This window comes from Trachurus japonicus, chromosome 13 (genome assembly GCF_045865225.1).
Source record: "Trachurus japonicus isolate A0001 chromosome 13, Traja_1.0".
NCBI lineage: Eukaryota > Metazoa > Chordata > Actinopteri > Carangiformes > Carangidae > Trachurus > Trachurus japonicus.
The window spans coordinates 8,595,867-8,608,263 of record NC_140919.1 but is presented as its reverse complement, the minus strand read 5'-3'; the positions used below and the strand labels follow the sequence as shown (position 1 = coordinate 8,608,263).

Here is a 12,397-nt window from a genome sequence, read left to right as displayed (position 1 = left end):
GTCACAGAATAAAATGCACAGTCAGCAGAGATAAGGCATCAACAGGTGGGAGGGAGAAATACCGAGATCAAAACATGCCCAACAGTATATAAGCAACACACTGATGATAGGAAATTAGCCGCTCTGTCGCTCTCTTGGCAGTGCACCCCGATGCACGAAGTTCTGACCTTTATTTTTCTTATCTTTTGCCTATGTATGCGACTCGGGTTGTTTTTCTTTTGCTTTGTTCTGAAGATGATCCATCTTTTCCAGCGTCATGTTTTGAGTTTTTGAGTTACTTAAATGGAGAAGGAAAAGTAAAGGCCCAAATAGGACGATATATACGTTCTATATATGTTATTTTTCTTCTACAGGGCCACTGACCAGGATGGGCGGCAGCCTCCACAGGTCCAGTTTCTTGGTGGCGAGCCGGTGGGTCTTGCACTTGGAGCAGTAGTAGAGTTCGTCCTCGCCCAGCTCCTCCTCGCTGGTGAAGGCCTTCAGGCAGCTGTCCAGGCTGATGGGCTCGGCCTGGGCCCGGCGGGACTGCTCCACGCTGCAGTGCTCCTCTACGATCTGCAGGGGGGAAGCAAGAGGAGCTCAGACACCTGGACGCCGCTCAGGTGAAGTGACAGGGCTTCAAATACCAACTGACCGAGGTGCAGAGTAAAGCCTGGTTCACACAAGGGCAGCAAACGCCCGATTATCTGATGGCTCTAAACTTTTTTTTTAATCATACCATTCGGCGGCGTTATTCTCATGACTCGCCACAAAACCGAATGTAGAAACGCTGGTCGGCTCGCCCAGCATTTCCACCACCACTAATAATAACAAAATAATAGAGACAAAACGATATATTGATCGAAAATGGACTCATTAAAGGGATAGTTCAACATTTTGGCAAATTGGCCCATTCCCATAATCGCTATAGTCATAGCAGTAGGTTCGTTACCTTTAATTGTCGGTGTAAGCTATTTTTAGAACGGAGGAGCGGAGCGGCAGGCTGCTCAGGGCTATGCTATGGACGCTAAGGGAATTTCTTGGTTTTCCTCTTCAAACTCATCAAATACACAACCCAACAACTCCAAAAGGCTGTCGTGGACAAGTTGTGAGCTGCACATTCACCACGCTATGAGATAATAACAGAACGTTACAAGACAGAGTTGTTTTCATGCAAAACCGCTGATGCGCGTTGCGTTCAGGGACAGTTTTTCAGCAAGCAGACTCTGTATTTACCCTGTATTTACCTCGAAAATGGCTCCGTTTCGTAACGTTCCATTATTATCTCATAGCGTGGTGAATGTGCAGGTCACAACTTGTCCACGAAAGCGTTTTGGAGTTTTGGGATTGTGTATTTGATGAGTTTGATGAGGGAAACCAAGAAATTCCTTTAGCCTCCATAGCGTAGCTCTGAGCAGCCTGCCGCTCCGCTCCTTCGTTCTAAAAAATAGCTTACACCGACAAATAAAGGTAACGAACCTACTGCTATGACTATAGCGATTATGGCAATGGGCCAATTTGCCAAAAGGTTGAACTATCCCTTTAACAAGTGGTAACGTAAACTCATCCACATTAACGTGAGACTTTTTTATAACCAAATATAAACTCCTCGTTGTCCCTTTAAGAGTCAGTTTCTCCTGATGATCTACTTGGAAAATGGTTGGGGCCGACGATCGTAAATGTTAAACCTGTTCAATCCCCAGCCACCTCCTCCTTCCCCTCCATCCATTTCCAATTTTCCCCTTTACTCAATATTCCACCTGTCCAGGTTGCAGGTGAAACAAACTACTGGGACGTCCTGCTGAGCCACTAACTCACTGAGGTTTGGGGAGTTTTGTGATTCCATTGCATCTTAGGAAGAATCCCTCATCTTTCTCTTTAAAAGTAAAGCTTGGCCTCAACACAAACAGCTCTGCCTGATTTCAGGAACATACCTACTGTAATCATAAACATCCAGAATCATGATGTAATAATTAGGACAAAATACACTCAGTAAGGTGTATAGGGCAGGTGGCTCAACTTACCCCAGAGCTTCTATATTGACTTTGTTGGTCCCCACAGCTAAAATGATGCACTTTCATACTCAGTTAACTATCTCATGTTGTAGCTCATAGATACCACAACTGATGTAAAAAACAAATTTATAATTACCTCCTTTGGTCTAGACACAATTCTCATGAAACTTTTGGTCGACTAAGTTCACATTCAAGAGCGAAAAATGTGTGTGAGTATTGGGGAAAAACCCAAAACAGACACAGACACAGAACAGCTGAAAAGTTCCCACAGAAAACACCGACCCAGAAAGCTAACCCAGAAGGCACCTGACACCTGCACTTGCTACGAATGTTGAAAACAAAAGCAACGAGAATCAGTGTGTTTACTATGTGCACTCACTTGAACAACGTTTATTCTATGTAATGAAATAAATTATCATGTAAAGTATATATATAAAAAAATAAAACAGCTTCTACTTAGCTAAGAAATAATAGAATCAACACAAATGTGAAACTTAGTCTAAAACACTGCATGTGTAGAAGAAACGTGACACGATTAATATTCAAGAAGGTCGCACGTCGCAGCGACGTTATAGAAGGAAGATTACACCATTGTTTTTAGACAAATGTTATTAGATTTAGAAGAAATAGAAGAGGGAAATCTTGGTTGTGCTTTCTGTGAACTATAAAATAATGATACAAAGGGTTATGCTCTGTTAGATAGACTTGACTGCACCTTGCTCTGACTATTCTGACCATTTTCTTGAAGAAGCCATTTGCTGATTTTCGTAACCTGTGAACATCAGCTGAGACTGAGAGAAAGACAAAGTGACACCTGACGCTCTCTCTCTCTCTCTCTCTCTCACTGTTTAGGTGCCTCACACAGTCTCTCAGGTGGCTCTTCTTGAGGTGAAGGGTTGTACAGATGCTGTTTACAGCTGTATTTGTGGACATTTTGCAGATGGGTTTAAAAATCTGCACAAATGGCAATGATGATATGTCAAATATGTAGAAAGGTTGCTCCTTTCTTGCTGTGTGTCTCTAGCTAATCATTTCTTTTTGCCATTGTGAATATCAGAATATATTCCACACACAACTACTGCTCCCTTCTCGTTGTCTTCCTGTATGTTACACCTCTATTTGGGTGCTCTAAATTTAAATGCTAGGATGCTTTTCTTTGATCTAAACAGCAAGGCAAGGCAAGGCAAGGCAATTTTATTTGTATAGCCCGTTTTTACAAACAGTTTGTCTCAAAGGGCTTTACATGGCATCGTAACAACATCCTCTGACAGCAGTGGCTGTTTATCAGGAGTGTAATTTTTCTTGTTTGACCCTTTGAGACTCCCATGCCTAAATTATTACTTCTAGAATGTACTACGCTTTTATTCAATTTTATCAACAATGATAGCAGCAACATTATCTGTACAAAAAGAAATCAACTTTTACTGGCATGATGGGGAAAAAAATGGACGTTTTGGCCCTCGGCTTGGCACAATTCACATATTTTGGCCCTCGCCAAAAACTAATTGGGGAACCCTGCTCTAGTGAATCATGAGACAAATCCTTACATGTGTGATGCTGTATTGGGAATATCGCAGCAGACCACACACAATACGATCATAGTGTTCATGTGTCATACGCCTCACCCTCTCCTGGGAGGTCTGGTAGCGGAGGTGCAGGGCCGTGGGGTCCCAGTCCACCGCGATGTAGGCGTTCCCCACAGACGCTCTGTCCTCAGTGCAGTCGATCGTACAGCCCCGACAGAACCTGGACACACACACACACACACACACACAAAGAACAGTATGTTGATGCTGATGATCTGTCGATTGGACCACTTTGTGACTTTGTGACTTTGTGACATGCCAGGCTACAAGATGAGACTGTTGTTCACTCATGACGGACAAATATGGACACATGTGCAGACACACACGTAATCTGTGTGTAGGCCTACTGTCTAGAGCTAAGCTTCAGCTCTGTATACTACCTACTGCTGTAACATGTTATGTCAAAATGTCATGAGTAAAAGAAAATGTTATGTCAAAATGTAAAAGGCAAAAGAAAAGACAAGAATATGATAAAGATTTTTATTCTGTGTGTAATGGGGGCGGGACTAGGTAAGATAAGCTTCAGCTTCTCCCGCTTTCCCTTTCGGCCATGTGTATTGTATTATTTGAACTAAGATGAAGTGTGATGATGATGATGATTTAATTGACATGCCTAAAATAAACAAATAAATAAATAATAATAAATAAATGCTGCTCAGATTGTCTCACCTGTACCAGGGACACCAGGCACACGAGTTCCCGTCCTTGCCGACGACCCTCAGGGTGAAGGGGTACTGGTAGCCCATGCTGTCGTCACTGCAGGACACACACAACGCACAATAAGTGTTTGTTGAAGCCACATAACACACTGGATGGAAGCTGTGTGTGTGTCTGTGGCCTCGTCCACACAAAAACAGAGCGCCACCCAAAACGATCTTTTCTATGTTCGTTTTCAAAAAATCTCCATAAACACGTCATCGCTTCAAGAGATATCTGCGTAACGCCGTAACGTTGTAACGCTGCCACACATAAACCCCCAAAAACAGAGAAGACAGAAAGCTTCCCCGCTGGATTCAAACTCCAAACATTAGAAGTGGATTAAATGTCGACTGGGAGTCGAGTCAGAGCAAATATGACGATGATGATGATTTAACGGGAGAGATTCAGCCGCAGTGTCCGAGGGACCGACAGTAGTCCACTGTTGTTGTTGTTGTTGCTCAGGTTACAGGTTAGAGCGGTGGGGGGTATGACATCATCGTCTCACAAAAGATCCGTTTTGGGCGTCTACAGGAAAACGCTGGGGAGGCGTTTTTCAGATTTTCCCCCGTTTCCAAAAAATGCTCGAAAACGCAGTTTCGGACGGGATGAAACACAGAAACTACAAATACACTAATGCGGATTCATTAATCCTCCTGTTGTCCTTCTGGGTCAAATTGACCCAATCTGTTTCCTTCCTCCATCTTTCCTTCTTTCCTGCCTTTCTCACTTCCTTCTTTCCACAGTTCTTTTTCCCTTCCTTTTTTCCTTCCTTCCTTCCTTCCTTCCTTCCCTTCATCCTTACTTCTTCCTTCCTCTTTTGATCCAATTAACCTGATCTGTTCCCTCGCTCCTTCTATCTTTCCTTCCTTTTCCCCCTTCCTTCTTTTCACAATCCTTTTCCCCTTCCTTCCTTCCTTCCTTCCTTCCATTCTTACTTCTACTTCCTTCCTCTTTTGATCCAATTTACCCAATCTGTTCCATATACCTCCATCTTTCTTTCCTTCCCTTTTCTTTCCTTTTTTCCTCCCTTCTTTCTTCCTTGAACGAATCTGTTCCCTCCCTCCATCATACTTTCTTTCCTTCCCTTTTCCCTTCCTTCTTTCCACAATCCTTTTCCCCTTCCTTCCTTCCTTCCTTCCTTCCTTCCTTCCTTCCTTCCTTCCTTCCTTCCTTCCTTCCTTCCTTCCTTCCTTCCTTCCTTCCTTCCTTCCTTCCTTCCTTCCTTCCTTCCTTCCTTCCTTCCTTCCTTCATCTTTACTTCTTCCTTCCTTTTTGACCCAATTTACCCAATCTGTTCCCTCCCTCCTTCTATCTTTCCTTCCTTTTTCCCTTCCTTCTTTACTACCATCTCTCCCTTTGTCCTTCCTTCCTTCCCTCCTTTCTTCCTTGACCCAGGAGGACAACAGGAGGGTTAAATCCGTCTGGACGGGCTGTGTGTGTGTGTGTGTGTGTGTTGCGGGGCCTCCTACCAGTCCTGTGCGTGGTTACTGGCCTCCTGCGGCGGCAGCGGGCTGGCGAGCCGAGACACCTGGATCCACACGGCGTCGTACAGATCCTTCTTACTGGTGTGGACGGTGCAGGGGACGATGAGCGGCATCCCAAACAGACTGGGCCGGTTCTTCTGGGACGACAGGAAGTACAGCTCCGTCCGCATCTGGAGGACACACAAAAACACACACACACACACACACGCAACTGGGTTAAAGGGATAGTTCAACATTTAGTCAAACTGGCCCATTGCCATAATCCCTATAGTCATCATAGCAGTAGGTTCGTTACCTTTAATTGTCGCTGCAAGCTATTTTTAGAACGGCGGAGCAGAGCCATGAGCTGCTCAGAGCTACGCTACGGAGGCTCATTATGGGATTTCTTGGTTTTTTCCCTCATCAAACTCATCAAATACACAATCCAACAACTCCACAACGCTCTGGTGGACAAGTTGTGACCTGCACATTCACCACGCTATGAGATAATAACACAACGTTACCACACAGAGTTGTTTTAGAGGGAAATTCATGCAAAACCACTGATGCACGTTGCCTTCAGGGACAGTTTTTCATCAACAGTCTCTGAATTTCCCTCTAAAACAACTCTGTGTGGTAACGTTGTGTTATTATCTCATAGCGTGGTGAATGTGCAGCTCACAACTTGTCCACCAGAGCGTTGTGGAGTTGTTGGATTGTGTATTTGATGAGTTTGATGATGAGGGAAACCAAGAAATCCCATCAGCCTCCGTAGCGTAGCTCTGAGCAGCTCTGTATTTCTGTATATTTCTGTATTTTGGAAACATTGTGAAAACTCAGTAAAGATATTGTTGTTGATGTTGGGAGAAACAAAGACCACCTACCATCTTCCTGTGCATGGCGATGATGTAGCCGATGAAGGGGCTGTCCTGCAACGGGGTCACGTGGCCGTTGGAGACGCCGTTGGCCCGCGGCGTATCCGGGGACGACGGCACCAGGGAGGAGGGGCCTCCGTTAGGGATGGGGGGGGGCTTGGTGGTGCTCAGGTGTCCGTTAGCAGCAGAGCCGTTGGCGATCGGGGTGATGTCTGAAGAGGAAGAGGAGGAGGAGGAGGAGGAGGCGTTTATACACATCGCCTTGGAAACGTCTTCATCCCCCTTGAACTTTTACACATTTTGTTCACTATGGAGTTGAAGCAGTGTCCAAGTATGAAACAGTTTAAAATGAGGTACAAAGAGTCTATTTTTCAGAGGTACAGGGATGAGGAAGATGTTGGGTAGCACCAATTGTAATGAAGTTACTGCGCTTATTTATTTTTATCTTTTTATACTGGTCATTATCTTGTTTTGTTGTTTCTTTTCCTTTTGTATGTATGTGCGTGTGTGTTTGTGTATGTATCTGTATGTGGGCATGTGTATGTATGTATGTTTGTATGTATGTATAATTAGTGTGTATAAGTAAATCATATTCATTTCGTAACATAAGATATGTTTAGACAAGGACCTTAGTTAGTCATATATAAGGAGAGGGGGTGGGAGTTTATAAGTTTTACTTCTTCTCACTCCTTTTCGAATATGTATTCTATATCTCGTGTTTAAATGTTTTGTCTTATTCTCTTTTTTTTATTATTTCATTTTCATATTCGAAATAAACACTTCAATCAATCACTCAATCAAACACATTTTGTTACATTACAACCACAAACTAAAAGCAGAAGTAAGTGATCCGGTGGTTTTGTCTAACTTCCTGTCAGCCGATGGAGTTAGCAGCCCCCGCCCTCGTCCCTACGTCACCACATTCACGCGCATCCCTTGGCTGCACACACAGAGAGGACCGCCTCTTTATGCCGTTCTCTCTCCTCATTGGATAAAGGTTGTAGGATACAAGGAAAGTTTTCTCCTGGGCTCAGAGCAGAGCAGAGTGACTGACAGACCCGTGTTTCAGTCCAAACACTCTATAGAAGTGATTGCTGTCGGAAGATACAACTATTTAAGACTTATATTAACACAAACATTCTGCTTACTTCTGCTTTAAGTTTGTTGCTTTAACGAGACAAAATGTGGAAACTTCAAGGGATATGAATACTTTTGCAAGGTACTGTGTGTGTGTGTGTGTGTGTGTGTGAGACTGACCTGTCAGGGTGGGGGAGCAGAGGGAGGTGGGTGAACCCGGCACCGGGACCTCAAACGCACACAGGAAACCGTTGACTGACAGACGGACCTTCTGGTTGTCCTGAGGGAAGTTCTGGACAGAGGAACGGTAACAGTCAGTGGCTTTCACACTCGCCTCGTTTGGTCCGGACTTTAGGACTTTTCAGTTTGGTCCGAACCAAAATTTCGGGTGTGAACACTCCCCCGGACCACGGTCCGGACTTTTGTTGGGCCAAACTAGCGGACCATGGTCCCCCAAAAAAGTCAGGACTCGGTCCGGTTCGAAGTGAACCACGGTCCGGTTCACTTCAGGTGAGAACGTAATCGGACTTTTAATAGGACCAAATACAGGAAGCAAACCAAAACAGTGTTTCCCATAATAAATGATGTCAACCACGAATAGATTTTGGCTTTACCAACGCAATATCGTTTCATTTATTCATGTCCGCATAGCGCTCTTTCTCCGTTATTGCCGTTCACACACACACACACACACACAGAGAGAGAGAGAGAGAGAGAGAGAGAGAGAGAGTGTGTGTGCTTGCAGGACAGCAGGGCGCGGTGAAAGCTGCCACAGTCTCCTTGCAAAGGAGAACTGTCAAAGCTGCTGCTCCCCATTGTTGATGAATAGGAGAAAAAATGACAAAGTGATTTTCCCTCACAAATGTTCTGACCAATAGCTGAACGACCTGTAGACCACGTGTCATTTGTTTACAAAAAAGCTGCGTTTTGACAAGGGACAGTGTGAACACAGACCGGACCAAAACTTAATTGCAACAATGTATCATTTCAGGTGAGAAAGCGACCTGTACCTTGATGTTGGAGGTGTGGACCTCGGCCAGGAGGATCTGCTCCGGCTTCAGGCTGCAGAGTTCACTGAGCTGCTTCTTCAGTCCCGTGTACTTCTCATCCATGTTCAACCTCAGGCCGTAACGCACCGGGGTGGAGCCGTCCAGTTTGATCACTGCACACACACACATAAAACACACACTGGGGCATCAGGCTCTGAGGTCACCAACCACACACACACACACACACACACACACACACACACACACACACGATGGCACTTGATCTGCGACGAGTGGAGACTGTAAAATTCCATTTCGAAAATCAACCTTTGGCCAATCAGCTTTATAAGGCCATTGGTGAATGGAACAGTCTCCCTAACAAAAACTATCGCAGTTTCTATCTTGCCACAAAGAAATGGCTCCTTAGTCATCAGAGTTGCCAACACTAGATGGAGCTGTCAGGCTCTCTGTCTGACTCATTAGGCTGTTTTCTCTTTGTCGTTAGCACTTTTTGTCTCTGTTTTCATCTGATATCCACAGATACATCTGTCACATTACCATAGCTGGTCATTCGTTGGTATTACGTCTGCCACCGTTGCAACTCTTATGTTTTATTTTCACTATTACCATATTTATTTATTATTATCATTACTATGAATAATCATGCTGCTTGAGCATTTTGCACTTTGCCCACCACACAAATGTAATAATCAACATCTTGCTGCTATGAGCACTTTGCACTTTGCCTACCTCATACATGTTTCGGTATTGTCTAATGTGTTGTCTATTGTCTAATTGTGTCTTTTTATGCCTCACCTTTGTACAGTAGCTTGTGGTCTGTGTAATTCTGTGTATTTTATCATTTTTATGTTATGTGTAGGGACTACAGATGGAAATTAGCTGGGAGTTAAATCTGGTGCAAACATCTTTTCATTTTTTCCTGCAAATGATTAATGTAATTGCACACTGTCCCTTATTAAACTAATAAACTAACTAAACTAAACACAACACACACACTGTGGCGTCAGGCTCTGAGGTCACCAACCAACCACACACACACACACAACAGGAAGTGGGTGTGTCACCTGTGATCTCCAGGTGCATGGAGCTGTCCATGGGGAGGGGCAGCGACAGGAAGTTGAAGGGGTCGAAGCGAGCGCTGATGTGTCCGCACGTCTTACACTTCACCTGCGACTTCAGCTGACCGTGGAACAGGTCGACCACGATGGAGCGGTTCCTGCGCAGGTGGTTCTCCCACGCCTGGACACACACACACACACACACACACACACAGTAATGAGATCACACACAGCTAATCCGTCAGATCCTTCCCACAAACGACAACATCAACGACAGATGAAGTGAAGCTGAGCTGATGAAGCAGAAGATCAGACGCGTCGTCCACTGAACAAACAACAAAGCAACAAGATCAGTGGTTCCTACGGTGGCTCAGAGGCACCAAAAAGGGCTAATGCTAAGCTAACGGTCCATGTGACCAATACCATGTGAATCGTCATGTTCTAATGAACCAAACAAACTCAGCTTCTTGTCAAACCCACTGACAGGAAACTGTCTGCACAACTTCTAAAGTCAAGAAGAAAATAATTTTCATAAGTTAAAAAAACCCCTCCGAACACAACAGGAAGTGTTTCTGGGGACACAATAAAGTGAGGGACCAGTCACAATAAAGTGAGGGACCGGTCTGGGGCCTTTACTTGTTAATCGATTATTAAATTAATCGTCAACTATTTTGATCGAATAATCAGTTTGAGTAGATTTTGAACAAAAAAAAAAGTCAAAATTCTCTGATTCCAGCTTCTTCAATGTGAATATTTCTGTTTTTTTTGTTGCTTTACGACGATATACTGAGTCTCTCTCTGGTTTGTGGACAAAACAAGACATTTGAGGACGTCATTTTGTGGTTTGGGAAACACTGATTGATGTTTTCGATGATCGATTAATCGTTTAAATAATCGACAGATGAATCGATAATGAAAATGATCGTTAGTTGCAGCCCTGCTTTGTGTGTTTTCCAAAGCTGCAGTGAGTTGAGCCCTCAGAGCCACCGTAGGTTCCCAACCAGCAGTAGTCTGGTGGTCCACAAAGGTAGTACAAATGGGCCACACACACGCACACAACACTTTTTAAATAAACAATAAAATAAACAACAACAAACATTATCGAATGTTTAAAACAAGATGAAATGAATTAACGATGTTTAAAAACTGTTTTTTTTGTATTAAGGACCTTTTACTGACAAACCAATGGTTCAATTAAGTTGAATGGAAAGAGTGAGTCTGATAGAGTGAATGAGTCACCTCAGAGGAAAAAGGAAAAAAACAAACTCCCCCTGGTTTCAGTTCAGCTCTGAATGTTTGAATGTGATTAAAAAGTTATGTTTTTATGGGCCACCTACATCTTTTAGTTTTTCAGGAGTCTGAGAAGGTCGGGAACTCTACTTCATTCATTTAATCTGTACACAGTGTGTGAAAAAACTCAAATATTTTACCAAGAATATTTGTCTTATTTCTAGTCAAAATGTCATTTTTAGTCAAAACTAATCTCATTCTACTTAAAATGAGACTCATCACATTAAAAAGCAGCTTGTTTTTAGACACTTTTTACTTCTTTCAAGCAGATTTTCATTTGAAATAAGTAGAAAAATCTGACAGTGGATCAAGTTTTTCTTTCTTTTTACAAGCACAAAAAAACCTGCTTTCACTGGCAGATTTTTCTACTTATTTCAAGAGAAAATTTGTTTGAAACAAGTGAAAATGATCTAAAAACAAGTAAATTTTTAGGTGATGAGTCTTATTTTAAGTGGAAAGAGATTCGTTTTGACTAGAAATGAGACATTTTGACAAGAAGTAACACAAATATTCTTGGAAAGGTTTTGAGTTTTTTGCAGTGTGTATGTGTGTATGTGTGTGTGTGTGTGTGTGTGTGTTGAGCGGCGTGACCCTCTGACCTCCGAGGCGACCTCCCAGTCCGGCCGGCCGTCGCTGTCCTTCAGCTCCACGTACGGCTTCTCGTGCACTCGGTTCAGGTCCTCGTGCAGCCCGTCCAGCAGGAAGGCCAGCAGCTCCTGGGAGTCCTGCTGCTGGAAGCCGTTGAAGCGCGGCGCGTACTTCGCTATCGTCCACTGGACGGGAAAACGACATCACAATCAACAAAACTCAACTTCACAGGCTTCTTTTAATTTTATCTTTTATTTTTATTTTAAAGGCGCTTTGACACAGCAGAGAAACACGTCTCCTTGCGACTCACTCTGAGTTTGAGCGGCGCCACGTTCTTCTGCGTCCCGCTCCACAGCTCCAACACCAGGTCGCCGTAGCACTTGGCCATGTGACCTCGCATCCCGATCGGGTTGGTTCTGTAAACGCAACCATTGAATATTTAGGAACCAGGGAAAACAGAAAAAAAGTGCCAATAAAGATTGATAGAGCAGTTGCCTTGTTGGGTTTTTAGAGTCTCGTCTGTTATTTCTAATATGAAACAATAAGTTTTGTTGTGATTTGTTATTTCAGAACCTGAGTTGCAGATTTTATAATTGTGCAAAAACAGGGTCAGGACATCAGTTACGATATGATACGATACGATAAGCCAACAGAAAGAAAAATGACATTAAAGGAATAGCTCACCAAAAAATGAAATTCAGTTTTAGTTTTTTATTCCTCAAAGCTCATCTGGAGACCCGGGAGGCCGGTTCGTAGT

General features: G+C 43.6%; 1 protein-coding gene across 6 annotated transcripts in view; it reads right to left on the bottom strand.

Annotated features, from left to right (window-relative positions):
- usp32 (ubiquitin specific peptidase 32) overlaps positions 1 to 12,397 on the bottom strand; it is a 100,324-nt gene that overhangs the window by 13,856 nt on the left and 74,071 nt on the right. For all 6 annotated transcript variants that reach the window (XM_085794757.1, XM_085794759.1, XM_085794758.1 and 3 more), the window contains 10 exons: positions 11,951 to 12,056; positions 11,652 to 11,825; positions 9,769 to 9,943; positions 8,705 to 8,856; positions 7,875 to 7,986; positions 6,627 to 6,829; positions 5,749 to 5,933; positions 4,250 to 4,336; positions 3,620 to 3,740; positions 364 to 555 (listed from right to left, as the gene is read on the bottom strand). In XM_085794757.1, the coding sequence (XP_085650883.1) occupies positions 364 to 555; positions 3,620 to 3,740; positions 4,250 to 4,336; positions 5,749 to 5,933; positions 6,627 to 6,829; positions 7,875 to 7,986; positions 8,705 to 8,856; positions 9,769 to 9,943; positions 11,652 to 11,825; positions 11,951 to 12,056 (1,507 nt within the window). The remainder of the gene's footprint in view (positions 1 to 363; positions 556 to 3,619; positions 3,741 to 4,249; positions 4,337 to 5,748; positions 5,934 to 6,626; positions 6,830 to 7,874; positions 7,987 to 8,704; positions 8,857 to 9,768; positions 9,944 to 11,651; positions 11,826 to 11,950; positions 12,057 to 12,397) is intronic.